We start from the raw sequence: 23322 nt of genomic DNA on the forward strand, positions 1-23322 counted from the left end.
ATACATGTGGAAGTTTGTAGTAGATATTTTTAATAGTTTCAAGGAGGAACATTTTAACTGCACTTCAATAACAAGCTTATGTCTGTGAGTGAAAGAGGATAGGAAATGATAAGAAAACATTCTCATTTAACCGTGGAGGGTGTTTGTAGATGGTCGGGGTGGGGGAAGTATGTCCAGATGTGTTTTCATATTGACCAAGTGCAGTAACATCTCACCGTATAGCGTTAGCTTGGTCTCTGCCAGCTGCTGTGACTGCAGATGTCTTTGTATGCACTGGGTTGTACTGGCCTCTTGCTCTAGTCCTGCTGACCATTTGTAGGGCCCAAAAAGGATTTTCTTTTCCTCCATCATTTGGTTCATAATATGTTCTGGAGCAGCAGCTAGAGGCAAGGTGAAGTACATAAGTGTCTTCATCATTTTAGTGATGTTCGTTTTTCAGGTGCCTAGTTGATGGATCCTGGGATTTAAGTAACTGACTAGTTCGGAGCGATTCCTTTCTCTATCTTTTTTTTGTTCTGGTCCAGGCTTAGTCCTGCAATAGCCAGGTGGAGGCTACTGCAATTCTGGTTCTGTCTTGGTGCTTTTTTCTTACCTTTTCTGTGTGATGTGATTCACTCCCTAGTTATAGTCTCTGTTTTACTCTGAAGAAGTGTCTTCCCGTTTCAGGAATTTGCAGCCTTGCTGCTGTTTGTTTCTGACCTCCTGGCTTCCTTGGCATTATAGTTGTGACTTGTGACCTTTTTACCTTGGACCTTATGTTGGGTAATATTTTGTGTTTTGGGTGGGATGTTTTGTAGAATTGAGGTCTAGTTTGGTAGTGTTCTTAGAAAACTTGTATGTTGTTGGAAGCTAGCGTCTTTGGTCAAGGTAGTCTTTAAGCTTTACCCCAGGTGGTATTGATAAAGCCAGTGATAAGATATTGTTTTCCAGAGAATAACAGAGTCTATCAGGTAAACTGAAATAGAAGCTAACCCGGGAATTCCTTTTCCTTGCAACTTGTCAATTAGGTGTCCCAAAGATACATCCAGAATATCACTATTTCAGTTTAATGTCATGGAATTGCAGGTATAATCCTAACCTGTTTAGTCAGCACAGGCTTTGCAAAGAGATGGCTAAAAGGGCACCTCTTTATTCTTGAATCATGGTCATATTCTATGGGTGTTTTTGTAAGAATTTCCTTTAAGAATTGTGCATAATATGCTACAGTAAACTTAAGGTAGCACTGTGAGGTGACAAAAAGCAAGTTACCTGCTTGTTTTTAAGCTCTGAAATAGTTTCTTCAAGTAGTTGCCTAAATTGCTTTAATCAGAAGGTGTTAATCTAGTGCTTGATTAGACTAACTGAAAGGTGGGAAGATCTCTTGTCACCCCTTCATACTGTCAGTGCACAAAGCTGCAAGCAGTGGAATCTCACAGAGGAAAGGGGGGAAACTTGAGAACAAGGAAAATCTCATAGTGCATAAGTGTAACCCTAGCATGTGTTTAGGGCACTTGTAGACAAATTGCAGATCTTATTACCAATTAGAGTTCAAGTGACAGGATTTGAACTCACTGGAGTTGGTCAGAGATGGGGAGAACAGGTATTAAGATTTTAATTTATAGAAAAATAGAGTAAGTATCAAAGGATTTTATTACAAGAGTGAGGGTTTTAGAAGATTTTTTTTCTGACACGCAGGATTATTGCTGAAGAGCAAGACGAAGATGGGACCTGAAACATGACTATTTAGTTCAAAATGAGTCACTCATTGAAAAAGCAGAGAGAAATTAATTTTTTCTTGTACCTAGTTCCAGTTCTAAAGGTGGCCACATGCAAGATTTAGGTATAGCCCAGCCAGTTCTGTTCCTGTGTCTCACTGAAGTGTTTGCTCAGTAGGTGGAGTTTGTGAAACAAAGTCCAGTATAGAGCTGGTGGCCAAGGGGACTAATGAAGAATACCACTGCGCTCAAGAGAAGTGAGGATTTTTAGAGTATGCAGTAGCAGTTGGTTAAACCAGTTTCTCAAAGTGTATGCTACTGGTACAAAGGTTCCTTCTGAAGGCATGATCTTCCACACCCCTCCCCTTCTCCCCCTTTCCTAACCAGCTAAACTTAAAAATTAAGTGCAGTTACACCACAGTTTGGGTGACCGGGGGTCATGGTGCAGGTACAGACACCAAAACTGCCTTCTTGAGTGTGGTGGTGAGGCTTAAATAATGAGATAACTCTTGGGGAGGGTTGAGGTTTGCATCTGGTGGGGATAGATAATATGGAAAGGTAGGATACAGAGGCATAAAACATTTGTTACTTGAGGGAGAAGTCAAGCAGGAGGAATTAGATAAAGGAAAACAATAGGAGTAGATAGGAAGGAAACATTTCACGCTGCAGGTCTAAGATTTTTCTTCTTTACAGTGTTACTGCCAAAATTTCTTCTGTTCTAGCTGCACTTCTACCTTTTTTTATAATCTAGTTGTCAGCTGGATCAACATAAAATTTAAATAGACCCACTTGGAATAATATTTTAACGCAATAGCAGAGGGCTTCAGATAAATTGTTCTACCATAAAGCAAACAGATTCTGTTAAATGTGTGTCCAAGGCCTTCAGTGTGCAAGCACTTGTTTACAGTGCTTGAGAACAGATATTCTCCTGCAATTCAGTTTATTATTAACCAGGTCTTGGTTTCTCTACAGTTGGAATAATGATATGTACTCAGCTTATAAAAACTCATGTATTATACTGTTCAAATATTTGCACAATTGATACTTTTCTAACAGTTTCTTAAACTAAGCTTTTGGCGGAATGTGATGCTTGGTCACCTTCAGAAGTAGGAGCTGCTCCATTATTTTTTGTACGAGTTAAAGATTTATTTAATTTTCTGTTTATTAACAATATAGTGCTGTAGTAGAGTATAAAGTCCTATAAAAACATGTGGGTTACTTTTACATGTAAACTGCAATGTTTTACATGACCTTTGTTATAGGTGATGTAATAAGCCACTGTCTTTGAAGATGTTTTTTAAGATCATGGTTTTAGTTTTTCCCTATTTAAAGGAAAATTTGAGCCCCCATCATTTCTTCTCTAAACTTCAGTTTACTACACTGGTAGCTTTGGACAAGTGAAGATGTTTGGCTTCAGTTCTACACAATAATTTAGTGTTCTTTATTGTTTAAAGTAATGATTCATATACATGTCTGTGTGTGTGTTACCTCCCCACTGCCCTTTCACCCCCACCCAAAACCAGTTAATCTGCCCATCAGGTTTATTTGCACAGTTCCTTATTCTCATTGAAATCAATGTCTATAAAGGTCTTTCTGGGTCAGTAGATCCAGCCCCCCTCAGTGTAAGCAGTCTATAAAGTGATCAACTCCTGCAGCCTTTAGAAGATTGGTGAGCCTGCTGCAAACCCAAACTGCCAACACATCCCAGTTTTTTCAGGTCAGAGTGAAAAAATCTCCAAGGAAAAAAAAAGCCCTTCAAAAATGCCTTGTCAGCATTTTGTGTCTGACGTGTTCTTTAGGTTTTTTTATTTAGTTTTTTTTTTTTACTTGTTTTTCTATTTTGAAACTTGAATTCTAGCCCAATGCTTATTCTAATTGTACTGCTGTGTAAGAAACAAGATTTACTAAAACTGATGAGCGTCAGGCACTGTAGAAATTAACAGCTAGCCTGCCATTACCATGCATCCCCAGACAGAGGCTACTCAAAGCCTAAGCTGCATGAGGCAGTTTGCTTGTCTGCAGACACTGGAGATTGTTTCTAGTGTCCTGTGTATGCTTGAAGCAACACTTGTTTTATTTCAAGACTTGTTAAATCTCTAGGATTTCTATATTTCATCCAGAGATATTGAAAACTTAGTTGTGTCTTAGTATTTCTTGTGTACTGATTTGTTGGGTTAATTATTTCAGGTTTTGATTGTTTTGGAAGGGACTGGAAAAAATAGGATCTATACTGTTCATATATATGATGATCTCATTCATTGTTGTAGTCGTAACACCTGCATGTGGGAGCAAAAAGCAAACTATCTTCCCCTGAAACTGAGCTCTGAAAGTATCTTATAGCATATAAATTAGTTTAGGACATTCAGCCAGAGATTTCAACTTTTCTGCTCTCTCTTGTTGATCTAGGTCGAACTGCCAGGTTGAGTTGCTGTTTTGCAGAATGTGTAGCCTTAACTTTAAAGTTGGGATTGTACTCTGTTAAATATAGAAAACAGCTAATAGATAAATTCCATACTGCTGTAGTTTTTGACTGTGAATGCTTCCAATTTGTAGATCTCTAGTAATTATCAGCACTTTGGATGGACGAATTGCTGCACTGGATCCAGAAAACAGTGGGAGAAAACAGTGGGATCTGGATGTGGGATCAGGTTCTCTCGTGTCATCCAGTCTCAGTAAACCAGAGGTAAGGCTCAAATTCCTTTCCTGACTAAATCTTTAAAAACAGTATTTTCTATAACAACATGAATGCAAATTCCTCTGAACTTGATAGATGTTAAAAATGCAGCAAACTGAGTATGGATAAAGTTTGATAGCTATTCTCAAACTTTTTTTTGGAGCACTTACATCATGTTGCCATTTCAAACTAGAGTATGTCAGCATTTTAGTCCGGTGATTGATGTGTGTGATAACTATCAAACCAGATGATGTAACTGAGTTTGGTAATTGTATGCAATTGCTGATTGAAAACAAGTTACTTGTAATTTGAAGCAAATACAAGGATAATCTGCTTTGTATTATAGAGTAAGTTTGGCAAGTACTGGCTTTTTTTTTCTCCCCCGTTAAGAAAAGCAAAAGTCCTTGTGACTTAATAAATGAACAAAGGGTTAGTCTGAGGGTTTTTTTAATACTAGATAAGCAGGCTGCCTATGAAATAGAATGTGTTAGTAATGAAATAGAGTGCTGAAGGTCAACCTGAAGTACCGAGTTGTAAAGAGTTGCATCACTTCTTGCTGATGAACTGCAAGAAGGAAGTCTAAAGAGTTATATTTCTTGTTTGGTGCTATTTCTACTATCAGCTTGAATAAACTTAGGCTAGAAATTAGAAGGAAGTTTTCTGCTATTTTTTTTTTTTCCTGCACTGAAGAAGTGAGTTCCATGAGTCATTCTCCTCTAAAATTAGGGGGAATAAATATACCAACTAAGAGGTAGGTTGTGGTAATGACAAAGTGCACGGTCCTTCACTGTCATGGATGGCTGGATTTCATGACCAGTCCTATATTATATTGTGCTTTTGTACGATGAGCATGAGAGAATGAAATTTGAATTCAGGGGTATTCAAACTGAATGAGCTTCTTGTTTGTGGTTCTTTCTTGCTGTTTTGTTTATATGACCTCTGTTTTGGTAGAAAGAAGTCTTAAGAAAGATGTGGTCTGTTGCTGTGGTAGTGTAAGTATGAGAGGTACTAATAAGTATCGCGGACTGCAAAAGTAATGTGAACGTGAACTCGTGTTCCTTTGTTTCTGAGAGAGAATTTTACTTATGGATATAACTTCTTGAGTCTTGTTCAGATATATTTTTGTGTTTAAGATGTATTTTAGTGTTTAAGAAAAAGCACTGTGGGAAAGAAGGACTTTCTTAAAGATATGTTCTAGAGCAGAATTTAAGAGAATGGAAAAACTGTACAGAGAACTGAAGAGTTCTGTAAAGAGGAAGGTGCCAGTTACAAACTGTGGTCCTTCACAAATGTTTTCAATATGAGATACTAAAAATATCTCTTGCTGTGAATAGTTTCTGATGACCACTGTGGAAATAGAACAAGCAGTTATAAAACACATTTGAAATATGTGCAAATATAAACTTCATTTTTCAGTACAAATTAAGACCTGAGCCCAGATTTTTAAAGATTTCAAGAATGCAAACATTTAATACTATAGAAGTGGTTTTGCAAATCTAGTTTTTGTCACTCAACTGATCTGTTCATTGGAAAAAAAACAGTTTTGGTCTTTTTCCAGTGTGATATGACAATAGAAACTAAAGGCTGGTAGCAAAAACTGTAGTTTGTCCATGTGATATTCAGTTCCCTTTTGTGGCTACAAGTTAGTAGGTTGTGGGAATCATGAAAATATACTTTTAAAGACAGTTTGTCATGCATATGGAAAGTTTTCACATGGGATTTCAAATAGTTTGGCCCCAGTTGTAGAAATGCAACAAATTTTGGAAGTAAGACCAATTCTGGCCTCTTAGAAGCCAGTAAGCGTTATGAATATAGGCCTTTTTAGACTTACTGTCATGTAAACAAATACTGTTTAAGACAGAATTTAACAAGAAAGAAAAGTGATGAATACTCTAAATAAGCTACACTTAAATATTTAAATGTTTAAAATAAATTTTTAAATGAATATTTAAATGTTTAATCTGCTGTCAGTATCGACTGAAAGACTTCATGCAGTGAATCTAGACACTACTTGAGTGAGTTATTGGCCTCGTTAAAGTTGTCAGGACAATTCTGGTTTGGGTCAGAATATTAAATTAATTGAAGTCTCAGAGTCTGTCATCTCCCCACTCTACAGTATTTCCTCTCTGATTTAGGCATGTGGCATCTTTTTAAGTTTTAATCTCTAAAACTAACTATTGAGGCTTTTTCTTCTTCCAACATTTTTGAGGTAAAAAAGGTCTCTGTGCTTGCAACCACAGTATTAGTTTCATCATAAACCAGTGTAATTATGTAAGCTGTTAATCACAGAATCACAGAATTGTAGTGGTTGGAAAAGACCTTTAAGATCATCGAGTCCAACCATAAACCAACACTATCAACTCCACCTCTAAACCATGTCCCTGAGCACCTTGTCTGAATTTACATCTTCTTGCAAGAAATGGCATATGGGAAACTCTTTTTACGTTACATTTGCAGTGTTAAAGATTTGTGTCCTTTCAGAGTGAGGAAAGCGTGTGCTGCTGTGTCTTAATTGTTTTTAGGGGGTCTTTTTTAACTCTCTTGGGTGAGAGTACAATGTACTGTAGATCCAGATCCTGGTATGAAAGCATCAATTTAATTTCCAAGTGCCTTTTAAGAAAAGACATTAGATCTTCAAACTTTCAGTGTTTAATAGAACTGTAGTTACTTCCTTTGCCTAACTAAAACGTCAACTTGGCTGTCTGGAGCTTGTGTGTTAATTAGGAAAGTGAGGTAGTAAAATTTGAAATGTTCCAGCAGCTCTGTCAAACACTTCAGATCTTGAAACTACTTCTTAAGACACTGACAAGTGAGATGTTCATCATTTGTCATGTGAACAGATCAATTAGAAAGGAAAGACTGCTGAACTACTAATGGTGTGTCTGGGTAACTGAAATGGTAAAATTAATTCCTTGACTCTAAGCTCCAACATAAACATGGTCAGGGTGCCAGTGCTGAAAAGTTATTGGACTCTCTGTTTCAGTCTTGTGCAGAAGAATTTAAAAACTTTGTTTCTCTCTCCATTGTCTTAAAATGAAAAGCCCTGCTCTATAAAAGCTGTATGTTTACATCTATAAGATTTCTTGTTCCTTGCACGGAAGATTGCTTGTTGAAGTTCAGGGTAAAGTCATTGACTCTCCACTTTTCTAAAAGGGAACTTACTTTTAATGAAAAAACTTTAATTTACTCTTTAAAATTTAGCTTTGTAATGAATACGTTGTTTGTACTTAGACAGAAGAGAATCCTTTTGAGAATCAGCCTGTTAAATTAATGACAGTTAATCATAGTGAAAATATAGAACTGCCTCTCAAGCCATGGGAATGGTTCATAGCACATCATTATGAGACTGTTGGAGTTTTCTAACGAGGGTGATGCATCCTCTTACCTGCATAGCTTTATACTAAATTACTTAATGGGCTTCTGATGTATTATATGAGAGAAATGAAAGTGTGAACTTGCCTGTGTATTAAAATGACTGGCCAGGAGTGGCTAGCATGACTACTGGGAAAGTGGGAGGCTGAGAAGAGATGGAGAAAGAATAAAAACACACCGTGGGATGGATAAATGGTGGAGGTACTCCTGTGGAAAAGCTGGTAGCTGATATTTCATGAGAAATGAGAAAATAAGTGGGATACTTGATGGTGATGATGTGAGAGTAACAGCTTGAAAATACATTCACAACTGGGACATGATTTTCCTTTGCGCTGCCGGGAGTTCAGCCTGACGGGGCAGCTCCAGTCGTAGGAAGGTCAGTGCTCTGGGCAGAGCCTGGACTGGGATGTGCCCGATAAAAGTGACTGCATTGGCTCATGATCTGGCTGTTACAGACTAATCCCTAAGTAAGCATCTTATTTCCTTATTGGAGAGATTGAGGATCATGGGACAAAAGGAGTTGCAGTCCACAAGGTTGGCATTTATAGCAGTCATAGTAAACATACCACTGTGTCCTGGAAAAAATGAAATAACTGGGTTATGTCCTGTCACAAAATCTGTCAACATCCTTATCCCTCTGAAGGCTCTCAGAATCTTTGAATTGCATTGTATATGTACCAAATTCTTTACATTTTTTCCTTATGATAGCCACGTAAAATAAACTTTTGTACAAAACTAGACGTCTGAGTGATCATTCTGGACATAAAAGTGGTGTATTTTAGTGGAATAGCCCAGCATTACGTTTTTTCCTCCAGAGGAAAGTGGAGGTGCAGATACATTTTATACTGAAGTCAGCTGAAAACTAATTGCATTGTAGGCAAAGTGATCCCATAGATATCTTTAGCAGATTGTTCCTTTTTTGCCCTTTGGGGAGGACAGACTGATACTTGGAGTGGTGAGTTGAGAAAGGATTTTGAAATCTCCAAAGCTCCACTAGTGACAAGATTTAATGTATAGTGTGAATGTATCTTTTTTTATCTTTTTTTTTTCTTCCCTTTATCAGCATCAGAAACATTTTCACATTTTCAGTGCTTTGATTCCCCAAAGAAAATACTAAGTTCTGCTGTGAAGTGTCCAGGCACCTGGGAATCACTTTAAGGTGCTGACTGCCTGCACTTCCCTGCACATTGGATAAGGCAAACTCTATCCAGTCAAACCAGAGAAGAGCCAAAAACTGTCCTGGGTTGCTGTGGGAACGTGGAAGAAATTCAGCAGCTCTCACTCATCCTTGGCCTCTTACATTTTGGTGCAGAAGAAATTGCAAAACCGACACTGAAGTGGGTCAGGGCAAGACAAGAGGTCAAAACGCCTCCCTGAGGGGCTTGAATTGTGTTTTCTGGACTCTTTTATGTGCCCTCTCAGAGATTAGGGGAGGGTAAGTAATTTAACTGTCTCTTGGAAAGAGAAATCTTGTGACATCAGTTTTAGGAAAGTCACACCCACCACTTAGGGCACCCCTGCAGCAGCTTTGTATGAGCCTGAATAAAAATGAGGTTTTTGTTTGGTCCATGGCTACTTTAGTTATTTTTCAGTGAAGTCTCTGCCTGTAAATATAATCCAAGGAAGAGCTGAGATAGATTTGCTTGGGGCATGGGTGGGGAGTACTAAAGACTGTCAGTCAGACTGGTTTGAGTACTTTCACTTAATAGGATATGCTGAATACAGTGCTGAATATTATTAATTTCTATTAGCAGTGTATAAATCTGTTCTGACTCTGCTGACAGTCACTGGACAAAACAAAAGGAGACTCGTTTCAAACTACACATTCTGAGAAAATGGCTTTCTCTCTGGCTTTCTGCTTGAAAATGAATGGGTCTCTCTAGCTCACTAGCATTAATCTTAACTTTTAATGTATTTGTGCATCTTAAAACACATGGCATGGGATGCATCGGCAGCAGAAGTGATCTTTCCTGCTTCACACATGGAAGAGTCTTCGTGCACCGAATGGGCTGCTCGCAGGAGCAAATGCTGTGCAGTGGGGTCAGGCTTCCATATACAGAGAATAACAAGGTCATTCTGTAAAGCCTTTGAGTGTGTGCAAAAGGTTCTAAAGCAAAGTTTTACTCGAGGAAGTAAAGAATAAAATTTTATAAATTTCTATCAATGCTGTAAAATTACTTCCCAGCTGTAATATCCTGTGATGAGATGTAAAGCCCCAAATTGCCACTCTGTTCAAGCAGGCAGAGTGTAAATCAATGGACTTGTTATTGAGGTGACAAATCTGGGGAAAATCCATTTCCTTGCGCGTAAGGTGATATAATTTTAGTTGTCTGGAAGAGTATTCTAGCAGAGTTCCTTGTGTCCTGTAGCTGATCCTTGTTTCTGTGTACTACTGAGACAGTTGTAGGACCACCAGATGCTTTGATAGCTGGACATGTCTTTCCTGTAGCAGAAGACTAGAGCATTATCCAGTTCTCCATCGTACAGGTTTTCTGTAATAGAAATTGAATTAAAGTGTACTAAACAAAATGCAAGATGTGGGGATTGATAACAATTCTGTTGAAGGTCGGAGGTGACCAGTTTAAAACTGAGAATACTGTGTACTCGGAGATCCCATGGCAGGTTATCAGCTGCCATCTCGATTCCTCTGCAGGGAAAGGAAATGTGATCCTGTGCTGCCTGCGGGTAGAGAGAGAGAGAGATATTAGTGTCTTAAATGGTCCTGGAAAAGCTCATAATGAATAAGAAGTGAGTGTCCAGAATTGTACTTCAAAGGAAGATAAATTCTAATTGCAATTGAGGCAGAGAAGGCTTATTAGGGCTATCAAGGGGAGTGGAGCCTGTGTTTTGCAAGAAGATAATAGATGTGACTGCTCTTTAACTACATAGATGTATTATGATTCCTGATGGCACAAGCAATTCTTTTCATTTCTGTTGCTGGAAACGTGCACGGTGTGCGTGGCTGTAAGGACGTGACAGCCTTGGGAAACTTGCTGGAGAGATCTGTGGATTTCTGAGTATGGATCTTTGCTGCTTTCCTGTTGAAACGGAAAAGAAATTTTATAATTCTCCTGGAAACAAACTTCCAGTGATGTTTAGTGGACAAAAAGTCATTGTCAAAAGACTGTTTTAAAATACCTGGATAGCTAGAAGTTGTGCTTTTCTAGGAAATGCAATCAGATTTTTTAATGTGAAGTGATGAACCTGCAGAGAAGGGGAATTGTTGTCAGATGCCCGAGCTGAGTTAGTGGTTAGAGTGATGCAGCGTCATGATTTTTGTCAGGGTGACAAGTAGGGCTAGAACTTAGACAGGTGGTCTTCTCTATTTATCGAAACTGCACATCTTCAAAGACAGTCATCCTAGTTCAATGTCTTGTTCAATTAAAAAAGCAAGACTTCCTCTAACTGCAGCTTGGTGGCTTTCTTGCTGACACTTGATGTAGTTAGCACTGATAAAGCTCTGATGAAGTGCTGACATGTGTCCTCTAACTTGTACTGTGAGGATGTTTGGGGGGATGACAGCTTGTGTTATGAGACATGTGGGAAGCTACAGAACGAGACCTGTGGCTTGTATCATATCGGAGCTCTCGACCCCAATCCTCACAGCTCATGCTCTGCTTTGAACAAAGCCAGGAAAGTTTCTCAGAGTCACTCTGAGCTAATGTTTATCACCACCTTTCATCTGTCATGCTCTCAGACATGGTCAAAATGCATTGCTGCAAATCTTGGGAAGGACGTTTACCATCAGCTCGTTGTCTCTAGGCTGCCTCTGTTGTTTAGTTATCTTTACAGTAGCTTGTAGTTCAGTTACATATGGTACACTGCATGGTTTGTATTGGCTGTTAAGCAGTTCTAGTGTTTACAGATATTTAAGTGGATCAACTCTAGTAATGCCTAGACAAATACCTAGACAAATCAGCACAGGGACTGCATAACTTTGATATTGGGAGCTCAACTGCCTAAAACACAACAAAGTGATTTACTCTGCCCTAAAGCCTTTTGGAACTTTCAGCCCATATCTTTAGGTGTAAAAGAAAGTGCCTGTTTTAAGCACTGAGCATTTTAGACAGTTTAGCAAATCATTTCTCTAGCAGCACAGCCACTGACATCTCATTTCCGAATTTCTTCTGGACTTTGTCCTCCATACAAAGGTAACTATTAATCTTCCTGTCAGACTCACTGCATGTTTTGTGCTCTCTACTTTCTTTGCATCCTTGAAAAAGGAGACTGTGCATATGCCATGTTCTATTCTTCTACTGTACTGGGCTCTGCTTTCCCGTAGGAGTTGCTCTGTGAATTAATTTTTCAAGACACACAGATTCTGTGTCCTTATCTGAAAAAACCACCCTGTCCAGGGGAAGAAACACACAAGGTCTGGCAGAGATCACCTTGAATCGTGGACCTCTGAAGTAACATGGACTTCTGCTATTTCCCGTTCTCCTTGGCTCTGAAGAGGAGCATTTTCCATAGTTCCCAGGTGGTGTTATAGGAGCCCCCAGGTAGTCTGCAAAAGAGCTTTAGGGGGGTGGAGGTGGAGTTAAAACATGATCTTAAAACAGCCCAATAATGGAACAGTACCAGTTTTGACATGGTAGCTAATAAGCTTCTGTATACGGCCTGTTTCTGTAGAGGCAAGGTTTTGATTAATTTTCATTTTCTTCACTCATCTTCTCCCTTACATGGTATTAGTTTTAAGGAGTTCAGTGATGGGCTCAGTAGCAGCAGCACCAGTTTGTCTCAGAAAGGACTGCTCTGAAGTTCCAGAAGACTATTACAGTCTTTTCTTATTAATAAAACTTGCCATGTTAAAGAGGGGTGTCAAAATAAAGTCTTTCTTAAAGCACTGTGCCTAGGTTTTTTTATTGTTATTAATGGAGAACAGTTTTTAAAAGTCTGTTACCATGGCAGCAGAGCAGGCTGGCATCTCTGTAGTCAAAACTCCAAGTCTTGTTTGACTGTGATTAAAGTAACAGTAGTATTTTAGTTTGCTAGCCTTCAGAAGAAGGGTCTGTTTGATTGCACAGCAAACAGTATTGGGGGCCTGATCTCTTTTGAAGCTGGGGTGGTCTAGTTAACACACTGGGGTTCCTCCATTTCCCTCCATGGCTCTTCAAGAGAGGACAGAGTAGGAATAATTCTTCTAATGGCAAACTCAAGCCAGACAAGATACTGTGTCCCTGATGCTGGAACAGAGAGTATAATTCTCAGGCTACTGTGTTGCTGTCATCTCTGTTGCTTTTTGCACTGTTTGTGTAAAAACCCTGTTTTGTTGAGACCCTGGTAGCTTACACCGAATCAGATTTTAAGGTCTGAAGTGTAGAATCACAACAGAGATACCAGCTCTAATCATTTATTAAAGTAGTTGGAAGGGTATTGCAAGTGTTGCTTTGAGGAGAGAGAAAAAAAGGAGTTTTCAAACAAGTTCTCTATTACTAACCCAGGCACAGGATTACAGCATCACTTCATGTGCTCATCATACACAACATACAGGGCCATGAAAGTTAGATTTATAACTTAGCCCAGTCTTCTCTAAGCAATGAAAAAAGAAATAGAAACTACCCACTGGTGGAGTCTGGGGGATGGTGGAAGGAGAAGAAAAAGACAGTAATAGATATAAATTCTGGCATAAGGATCTTAACATGGGCAGGAGCAGGGAACCAGGTTTGGTCGCTTGACTGGTCCCATGAACTGTTACTGGGTGAGCTGCACGGCCTGATGGTAAAAATCATCCGGAGGTTTGAGAAACATCTACAGTCACTGTTGCTGTGCAGAGCTCGTGTTGCTCTTTCAGTGTGTCACACCCCAGCTGAGATTAAACCTATTTCCATGGCTTCTCTGATGTGCCGCCCTGGCACAGGCTGGCTTCTACCTCTTCAGAGGAGGAAGGGCACATAATCCTGCCTCCATAAAACAGTGATTCATCAAATGTCCAAGTGCAGCCTTTCTCATGGTCCTGGTCTTGAAGACAGTCTGGGCACTTATGCTGGTTAACAGAAGCAGGAGATAGTCAGGAACAGGTATGCACTTTGTAAACAAGTGTAGTGCTGAGATCAGAAGTAATGGTATTTGCAAGAAGGAAAGTTTATCTAGACAAAGCAACCACCTGTGTGTTGGTATTTCCTGCTTCAGCTTCCTCATTGCCCTTGAACATGTCTCAGAAGGTCGTTTTACTGATGTAAATCATGGACTCCCCTTGCAGTCAATTTTCTTCTTCCTTGGCTGGTTAAACAGCACGGTATGCTCTGAAGAATACTTTGCTCTTTTACCAGTGCTTTAGGCAGTGGAATAACTTAGCTCAACAGCCTTTGTTTTTCAAAAGATTGTACTAGTGCCTGGGTCTTTGTTCTCTTCTTAAGGAAGGGGTGATGTTGTGGGCCTTGCAGAAAGTTTGTAGAAAAATATCTTCTTAGATTCTGGTTGGCCCCTTCATCCCAGTGTGCTGTTTGATTTGGGTTTGCCTGTTAGTAATACTATGCTGTCATCTTTGTAGTACCCTGTGCTTCAGGATATCTGCAGGTAGCTGAAGGAAAACAGGTGCATCAACATCCTGAAATCCAAGCTGGTGGTGAGAAATAACATCTTCTGTTGGAAAGAAGTCATAAACCAGTGCATCTGTGCAAATACCTCCCTGTGTGCATGTCAAAAAAGGGCAGATGAAAAATCTGTTCCACACCAACTTGAACTGGGGACATCTCAAGACCTTGCCCAGTGTGTGTGTGTGTGTGTGTGTGAATAGATATACTCCTCACCTGAAAAATCTGTGAAAATTTATAGTAGGGATACCTGTATCACTGTATGCCTATTTTTTTTTTAATGTGGAACATACAATAATTGTTTTCTCTTTCCCAGATATGTTTGTGCAGACTCTTGTTTCTACCCTTTAGAGTGAAGCTGCCATATGTGTTTTTTAGTATGTTGCCTAGACTAATTTTAAAGGGGCTTAAAAGACAGTTCTTACTGAGAAACAGCTTTCTTAAAAAAACATGCCTGATATTGGCTTTGATCTTGTTTGTTACAGTGATCCTATTGTAGAGATAATCATAGAGGGGAAAAAAAAATTGGTACCCTTATAATTTAAGATCGTATAGGGTTAGTCTTAGTTAATTAGTAACTGGAATGCAGTTTATTCTGAGAGTAAGGTTTGAAAGCTGCAAGCTGAAGTGTTAGAAAAACATAAAGACATAACAGTTCCTATTCTGAAGAAAATATTTTACCTGTGCTTAGTTGTTTCCTTGGAGTTATTGGAAATCCAGCCTGTCTGAAAGAAAACGATAATATTGACTGTTTTGGCACCAGACTTGTCTCTGGTGTGCCTGTACATAAGCAGGCTTGATTTTTGCTTTGTATGATAAACAGTGTTAGGCACGGGAAATGAATGTCACACTTACTGTTAAACAGCTCATGGAAGCTTTAGCAGTTCAGCTTGTTTTGATCTCTGTTTACATGATTTTTTTTTTCTCCTTACTTTCATTTTGATTTTTTTCCTCCGCTGCTATAAATCAGCAGGTTTCTCGCACCGATCAACCTGCCATGGAACCTCGTGTGCGGTGCCCTCCTTTCCAGTAAAGAGTCTAGACAGCAAATTCCCTGGTAGCTTATGCCATTTCGGATCGTTATGCCTTTTTGCTTTTTTTGTGAAGGCTTTTTAGAAACTGCATTACCTCACCCGTCGGCTTGGAGATTGAGCAGCCCGCGTCGCTGATAGGGCTGCGACACCCTGCGCTGAGCCAATGGAGAACTTCAGCTTCCAACTCTTTAACGAGCAAAAAGAGCAGCATCTCATTTAGGACTCGATAGTTAATGTAGGGTTTGTTTTTTGTTTTGTTTTGTTGGGTTGTTGTTGTTTTTTTTGGTTTTTTTTAAGTGTTACTTCTGAAAGACAAGCCACTTAACAATTATGTACCATATTGCTGACCAGTGAAGCTGAACAAATAGCTATTTACATTGACAGATCAGAAGAATGTGTAAGTGCATCGTGGTAACCTACATTTTCTGTGCCAAGAGATTTGCAGCTGACTGCCTGGGTGACTCACTCCTTGGATTAGGAGATGAGGTAATGCTTTTGAGATACAGGGTGATGTCATTCCTTTACCTGAGCTGCATGCCGATGCTGGTACTTTCAAGGAAAGTCCCTTTGCTGCTTCTCACGTACTAGAGACTGAGCTGCATAACTCGGATAGGAGGTGTTATTATCTCTGTCCTAAAGCCTCTGGCTAAACTGCTCTTGAAAAGATGTCAGCACAAGTGCCCACAAATGCCTTTTATTACATGTGTGTGTGTGCACATTTGCATACCTGCCCCATTCTTCAAATAAAGCTATTTTAGTACAAGTGGACCTTTGTGGTAACCAGGTGCAGTCCCTTGTCAGCACCATGTCATGTCATCCAATTTATAGATAAATTAATTTTAAAAGAAGGTGATTTTTTTTTCTTCTATTCTGTTTCTGTTGTGAAATACCACATTTGTGATGGTTAGTAACCAAAATGTCTAACTTGCACTTAATCACTGGCAGTTTAACCCTATCTGCTTGTGCTCTGGTATTGTCCTTCGGTGCAATAACTCTTTCTGCTGCCTGTGCTCCCTTTCCTGATGTGTTCACCGGCAGCAGTTGTGGCTTTTCTCAGCCTTTCCCAATGTCACACAGGACGTGCTGCTTCCGTAGGCACCCTCAAGGTTGGGAGCACGGGCAGGTGATCAGCAGTGCTGACCGAAACGGTCATCTGTCCTCTGCAGCTTATGGGGACTGAGTTTTTAACAGATGAGCAGGCACTGCCCCGCTGTCAGGGAATTTTTGAAGGTATACAAGCCATGACCTGATTTGACCCATATCTTGGGAATACACAAGTGCGTGTTGCTGAGTGAGTTTCATGCGTGTTAAGAATTTGGGTGTGTGATTCCCAGAAATGGCCAATGTTTTGCCTGTTATTTGCTAGTGGAAAATTTTCAAGTCAGGCCCTGGAGCAAGAGGAACAAGGACAAGGGAAACACTTCAGGTGAAGTGTGTCATGCTGTCCCCAGAGCTCGCAGAGTTACCCACTGAGAGTCTCCCTCACTCAGCAGCGATTCCTGGGCAGTTTGCACTGGTGCCTCCTCTCTTCACAAACTGTTGGGATGGTCTGCAGCCCTTGGAGCACACTGCTTTACAAAGCCATTGTGGCTGTGGCTTCCAGCAAGCGTATCTGAAAGTCTGATCACAGAATGACAGAACTGCCTCTAGTCCAATCATTAACCCAACACTGACAAGTCCCCAACTAACCCATGTCCCTCAGCACTATGTCTACACGCATCCTGTCTCCAGGGATGGGGACTCCACCACTGCCCTGGGCAACCCCTTCCAATGCCCGAGAAACCTTTCAGCAAAGAAATTCTTCCTCAGATCCAATCTCAACTGCCCTTGGTGCAACTTGAGGCCGTTTCCTCTGGTCCTGTCACTTGTTCCTTGGTTGAACAGACCCACCCCCACCTCTCTCCACCCTCCTTTCAGGTAGCTGTAGAGAGCAAGTGAACTTGCAAGTGGCTGTCTAGCTGCCACTGGCACACATCTCGTTTGACCACACTATATGAATGTAGCTGCCTGATGGCCACTAGAATTTCTTCAGAATCCAACTTGAAGTCAGTTGATGGCTGGGTTTGCCAGGCTTGGGCTCTGTGTGCTGAAACAGTGGTAGAGGAGCTGGTCTGGCTTTTGTGTATTTGGAAAGCTGCTTCTAAAAAGAGCCTTTACTGTTCACTCTTATTTGTGTATGCAATATCTCATATCCCTGGAGGTGAGCATGAGCCTCCGCACTACTTGCAGGTATCTGGACCATGTGCAGGGAGAAGCCTTACAGAGGATTTATTAATGCAAAGTAACAGCTGCACAGGCTAAAAGTTGTCATCAAAATTATTATTTATTTCTGAAGGAATATATTACAAAAGCATTGTATGATATCACTTTTCTGTGTTGACTGTTTTAATGAGATACTCCAACAGGGTTACAGCTGCAACTTTGGCACTGGCATCTTTTGTTTTTAAAAAGGTATTTTCCCAAATCTGCATGTGTCTGCTTCTCAAGATCACAAGGCTGCTCTTGAATATGAATGTTTATGTAAACCTTATTTGTTTGCTTTGTTTTTCAACTGATCAGGTGATTTCTACAAATGACCTCCCCCAACACAAATTGTTGCTTTTTTGTTGGTTTATTTCTGTAATCGTATGTATAGGGCCATGTGTTTGTGTATTTTTCCTCCCCTATGATAGGCCATAATGCAACATTTCTTGTGCATCACAGATCTCATGCAATGTCTCTTAGAGGATATTTGGCCTTTTTTCCCATAAGGTAATATCTGGGAGGGAAAAGAACATTCCTCACTTTTGCTTTGTAAAGAACTTTACAGCTACTCTCAGGGGTTTATTTTTATCATCTCTTCAATTACACATTGTGCTCCTGAGTGGAGTTTTTATTTTAATTATCAGTCACTATGAGGCTTTTCAAAGCCAGAAAGCATCAGTATTGGATCCTTTAGGGATCTTAAATACAGTCACCAGCATTGTCAGGTAACTCACCTAAATTTTCTGTTGGAATGAGGTGTGTCAGTGTAGGAAGGCATGCACACATTTACAAGGTCTGTCTTTTCCTCCCTGTTTAGGTGAATCCCAACTTTGCTTAATGCTGTTTGCTCATCTGTGACCCAGTTAGGGCAATAAAAAGTCTCATGTTAGAGAGAATTTTAATCATGTAAAAGGTGTGGTTTCAGATCCTCATAGTGGTTCCAGAAATAATAACCAGAAACCTTCTGGATCTTTTGTATGGCTTCATAATACACATCTGTGCCTTGGAGTCTGAGCAGGAATATTTTGTTTGAAGTGACTGATACACATGTACCAGAAGTAGTCTTTAAATCCTAATGTGTAAAGTATCTGAATTTAATATAATTATGTGTAGGATACTGCCCAAATGGACAGAGGTTCTGAAAAAGCATTAAAATCTTCCATGTTAATCCATATCTTCAGAAGATAAGATTATGTGGATTATAGTTTCTCACTGTTCTTGATGGACAACAGCCACTGTGGCTCCACAGTATTAGTTATGGTCTATCATGCTGATAATGAGTTTCTTAATAAGTCCCTTAGTACTCATTGACAATGACTCATACTTCCGAACTAGGATCTCCTTGAAAATCTCGGTGTAATGGATGAAATGCTGTATCCTAGTGAAGACTTTTTTTTTTTTTTTTTAATTGACTTGATGTGTGTTTAAGAAAAAGCCAAGCAACTGTTAAAGGAGCAGTATACTTAAACAAAAGAAATTCTGGGGAGAAGAAGTTAGATTTAACTGGCTGGAAACAAAGGTGAAATGTGAGCTCTGATCTCGATGAGAATTGCTCTCTGCTTTGCAGAAGATATTCTGGAGTAATTGTCATTAGTTGTGAGAGTTCACAGACAGCCTATCAGTTTTTCTTTTAAAACCAAATTCAGGCTTCTGATCTAGAGAGAATGATTGAGTCTGTGTTTAGCAGTAAACTAGCCCTGGGGAAAAACAACAAAACAAAAAAAAAAAAACCAACAATCAAGTAGAACTTTACCTACAACTTTACCACTGTCTTGAAACTATCGCACATAATCTTTAACCAGTGACTGTCTCTTCAAGAATGCTTCTCCCTGTATAATAATTTCTACACTTTGGATGAATACTCATCTATGAACTGTTTGAGCTTTAAAATGTTTTACTTAAAGTGGAAGAAGTGTCATACACTGAACTGTTTTCTAACTAAGAATAGTGAAATACGGATTTGATTTGAATGCCTGAAAATTTTCTGCCTCAAGTGTAACTTTGAAAAACAAGACTCTGGGATACAAAACCATAAAACAGGACACTGGAATATAATACACTGTACTTATAGAATCATAGAATCATAGAATGGTTTGCGTTGGAAGGGACCTTAAAGCTCATCCAGTTCCAACCCCCCTGCCATCAGCAGGGACACCTTCCACTAGACCAGGTTGCTCAAAGCCTCATCCAGCCTGGCCTGGAACACTTCCAGGGAGGAGCAGCCACAGCTTCTCTGGGCAACCTGTTCCAGTGTCTGACCACCCTCACAGTGAAGAACTTCTTCCTAATATCTAATCTAAACCTCCCCTCTTTCAGTTTAAACCCATTTCCCCTTGTTTTGTCATTAACTGCCCTTATGAAAAGTCCTTCCCCAGCTTTCTTGTAGCCCCTTCAGGAATTAAGACGCTGCTATAAGATCTTCCCGGAGCCTTCTCTTCTCCAGGCTGAACAGCCCCAACTCTCTCATAGGAGAGACTGTCCTCATAGGAGAGGTGCTCCAGCCCTCGGATCATCCTGGTGGCATTTCTGTTTCCATTTGTGATCTGTGTGTTTTGATAAAATTGTGGTTAAATGGTAGCTAACCTTCAATTCAATTGTTTTAGGTATTTGGAAATAAGATGATAATCCCTTCCTTGGATGGGGACCTTTTCCAGTGGGATCGGGATCGAGAGAGCATGGAAGCAGTTCCTTTCACAGTTGAATCTCTTCTTGAGTCATCCTACAAATTCGGCGAGGATGTCGTCTTAGTTGGGGGAAAGTCTTTGACGACCTATGGGCTGAGCTCATTCTCAGGGAAGGTAAGAGCCTGAAAACTTGCCTTGTGTATGTGTGTTTTGAGCACTGGCTTGCAAATAGGTTGCTCTTGAGATTTAACTGCAGTACAGCTCAAATATACAACTTTACAGCACAAAAGAACAGAATCTGAGTTTCTTGGGCAACAAATGCAGCGGGCTGGAGTAAGGCTAAGAGCTGATGCAGGTAGATATTATGGCTGAGCCCCTCACTGCAGTCTCCTGCTGTCTGTGAGCTCCTGCTGTATCCTCTGTGCTGGTTTTAACACTTGTTTCACCCTTTGCTAAGCTGATTTAACTTGTTTACCCAACAGAAAACTGTTCACTTACTCTTGGATTAGTTTTGTGCTAGGTTAACTGCAGCCTGTTCAGCAAGGGGTCAGGGAGTGCCAGAGCCAGCATGAGAGAAGGGACAGGGGTTTTGTGACCAGAGTTGATTGATAAAAAGAGAGATGACCCTTTTCTACCAAGCTGGGAGAGTTCAGCTTTATCACAGAGCTGTGCTTGAAGTAGACTTTGATATGTGTATCAAAGAAATCTTTAGGTGACACACTTCTTTTCAAAACTAATTTTAGATTTTTCTTGGCTGTTGAGGGGATAGGTGGTTGAGAACAAGAAAAAGATTCAACATATGCAAAATACTAAGACTTGTAGTTGTTGTCAGTGAGTTTACTGTCTCTTAGAAGTTCTCCTTACATTTTAAAGTCATACACAAAAGTTAAGTTGAAAACTACTTACTATCTGACTAATTCAGAATGTATTTTTTCTTCTGAAATCCATTGGTTAGAAGTTGTATATTTTGACAAAACACAGAAGAAAAAAAGGATAGAAAAAGCACAGGAGTTAATTTCATTATTCAGGGTCCTAGAATTGATGTCCCCTTCCTTAATGTCAGTTGTCATTAAAATGTTTGTAGATACTTTGTGTAGTTAAGAACAGACATTTCTTAAATCAGAAATGGTGGCGGATTTTAAAACAAGTTAAAGAAATAGATTCAGTTTAAAAATTCTAAACTTGCAATGTTTGTTTTTGACAAAAGCAGTTTTCTCATTTTGACTCTACATTTTAATGTGGAACATTTCTGTGACATGGAGTAGAGTGATCACTAGTGATAAAGAGCACAGACCCAAAACAAGAGTTCATGAAATCGTTTTGATTTCTTCATTGGTAGCAGAGGGCACTGTGCACCAACAGACTGTTCCTCCCTCAGTGTTCAGGAAGTGGAAATTCTGTTTACTGCTTTGATTCCTGGCTTATGCTCAGAGTAGCAAAGGTGCCTCATACAGGAAACAGTGCCTGACTCTTCCCTATTAAGAGCTTGAGTAGTCTGTTGTCTTTGGCACTATCATGTCGATTCAGAATTCCTGAAAGTGCATTCAGCTACCTTTTCAAAATACAATTCCCCATATAATCCAAACTCTGTTTAAGATTTGGACTGTTGCAAAGTCTCTGTGACTGTGAGAGTTAAATAAGGTCTTCCTTCCCCTTTAATAGCTGACAAAGGAAAGGAGGAAGGTTCTGCGCTGCTTTATAAATCAATAGTACTTAATTTGAAGCTAATAGAGTTATGCTGAGACAAATATGGCATGAAAGCAGAATTATACTGTGGGTCTTGGAGGAATGTTCTTTTGATGCCCACAGAAATAGTGGGAAAAGAGAGAACTAAGATTTCTTTCTGTTAGAAGTAGAAATATGTGTAAAATATAGTCAGAAGACAGTCAAAATAGCCTAAACACTAGAATCTTTTGAAATTCTGGTTCTGAAAAGCCTTTATCTCTTAAACCAGATTTTTCAACATCCCTCAAATCCAGCATCTAAAAATTACAAAGCTCTAAATCACCTGCAAGCTAAAAATATGTTGTAAGCATTGTTAGCTTTGAATGTTGCTGGTGGTTACATTTGTTTGTCTTGAAGCTCATCAGGTCTTCAAAGCATGTGTTGAGTCTTTTGCCTTGTCCCTTAGGTGAAGTACATCTGCTCAGCTATGGGCTGTCGCCGGTGGGATGATGATGAAACGGAACAGGAAGAGACACTCCTGTTACACCGAACCCAGAAAACAGTCCGTGCTGTTGGACCACGCAGTGGCAATGAAAAGTAAGTGTAAGAGTAGTTCAGAAACAATCTGATAGAGATAAGTTCTTAATATGTCATGTTTTAAGGATTTGACCTTCTTTTTACTCTCATGGAACTAGGAATTGCACAAGGGAGTTTAGATTGTTAACCAAAGGAATGCAGCAGGCTGTTGGCTAGGTTCTAACCCCTTTGCTCTCGAACCTCAATCTTCAAAGATGTCTCAAACTTCAGTTTTATAGATGATTAGACAGAAAAGATACGTGCACATATGTATTCCCTCTAAATCAAGTGAAAATTGCTTTCCTTGTCCTTGCATACCTCAAAGAGTTTGTCACTGCTCTACTGCACAAGGCAAATGTCACTAATGTTTGTTTCAAATGTTGATATTTGTTCTAAAGGAAACAGCTTGAAAGTCTTCTTATGACCTCTTGATTAACTTTTAAGTTCTTTACCTACCCGTGGTAACAGTCACTTTTTTTTAATACTTGATGTCTTTAGCCTTCATTTTAACTTGATATTTTAAAGTGTCTTCAATCTTATTTTTTAAAAGTCTCATTCTTAAATCTGCTTTGTTCATTTCCTAATGTAGGTGGTCTTTTCTTTACAAGCTGTAGAAACTGGTTCAGTCTGTAACTTTCTCAATGCTTTCACCTTGGAAGTTTTAATACATCAAGCTTTCTATAAAAATACAGACGTGCATTCTGCTGAAAAAAACCCCCAAAACCCGCTTCATAAAATACAGGTTTAAGAGGCTGGTTGTCATATACATGGATACAAAACTGCCCAACAGTTTAGTGGAGAACTAGTCATTCCCTGTTCCCCTGCTCCCTCTCCTGTTTGCAGCAGGAATTGACAGGTTGTGCATGTCTAGTGTGTCAGAACCTCGTGAGAGCTCCAGCAGATTAG

General features: G+C 39.7%; 1 protein-coding gene across 1 annotated transcript in view; it reads left to right on the plus strand.

Annotated features, from left to right (window-relative positions):
• The first annotated feature begins 4251 nt into the window (after positions 1-4251).
• Positions 4252-23322, plus strand: part of EIF2AK3 (eukaryotic translation initiation factor 2 alpha kinase 3) — a 39305-nt gene continuing 20234 nt past the window's right edge. Inside the window, exons 1-3 of the mRNA XM_010167144.2 lie at positions 4252-4377; positions 20155-20349; positions 22307-22437. Coding sequence (XP_010165446.2) covers positions 20170-20349; positions 22307-22437 — 311 coding nt within the window. The 5' untranslated portion in view covers positions 4252-4377; positions 20155-20169. The remainder of the gene's footprint in view (positions 4378-20154; positions 20350-22306; positions 22438-23322) is intronic.

The sequence above is a fragment of the Antrostomus carolinensis genome, unplaced genomic scaffold, assembly GCF_000700745.2.
Source record: "Antrostomus carolinensis isolate BGI_N321 unplaced genomic scaffold, ASM70074v2 scaffold11654, whole genome shotgun sequence".
NCBI classification, from domain to species: Eukaryota; Metazoa; Chordata; class Aves; order Caprimulgiformes; family Caprimulgidae; genus Antrostomus; species Antrostomus carolinensis.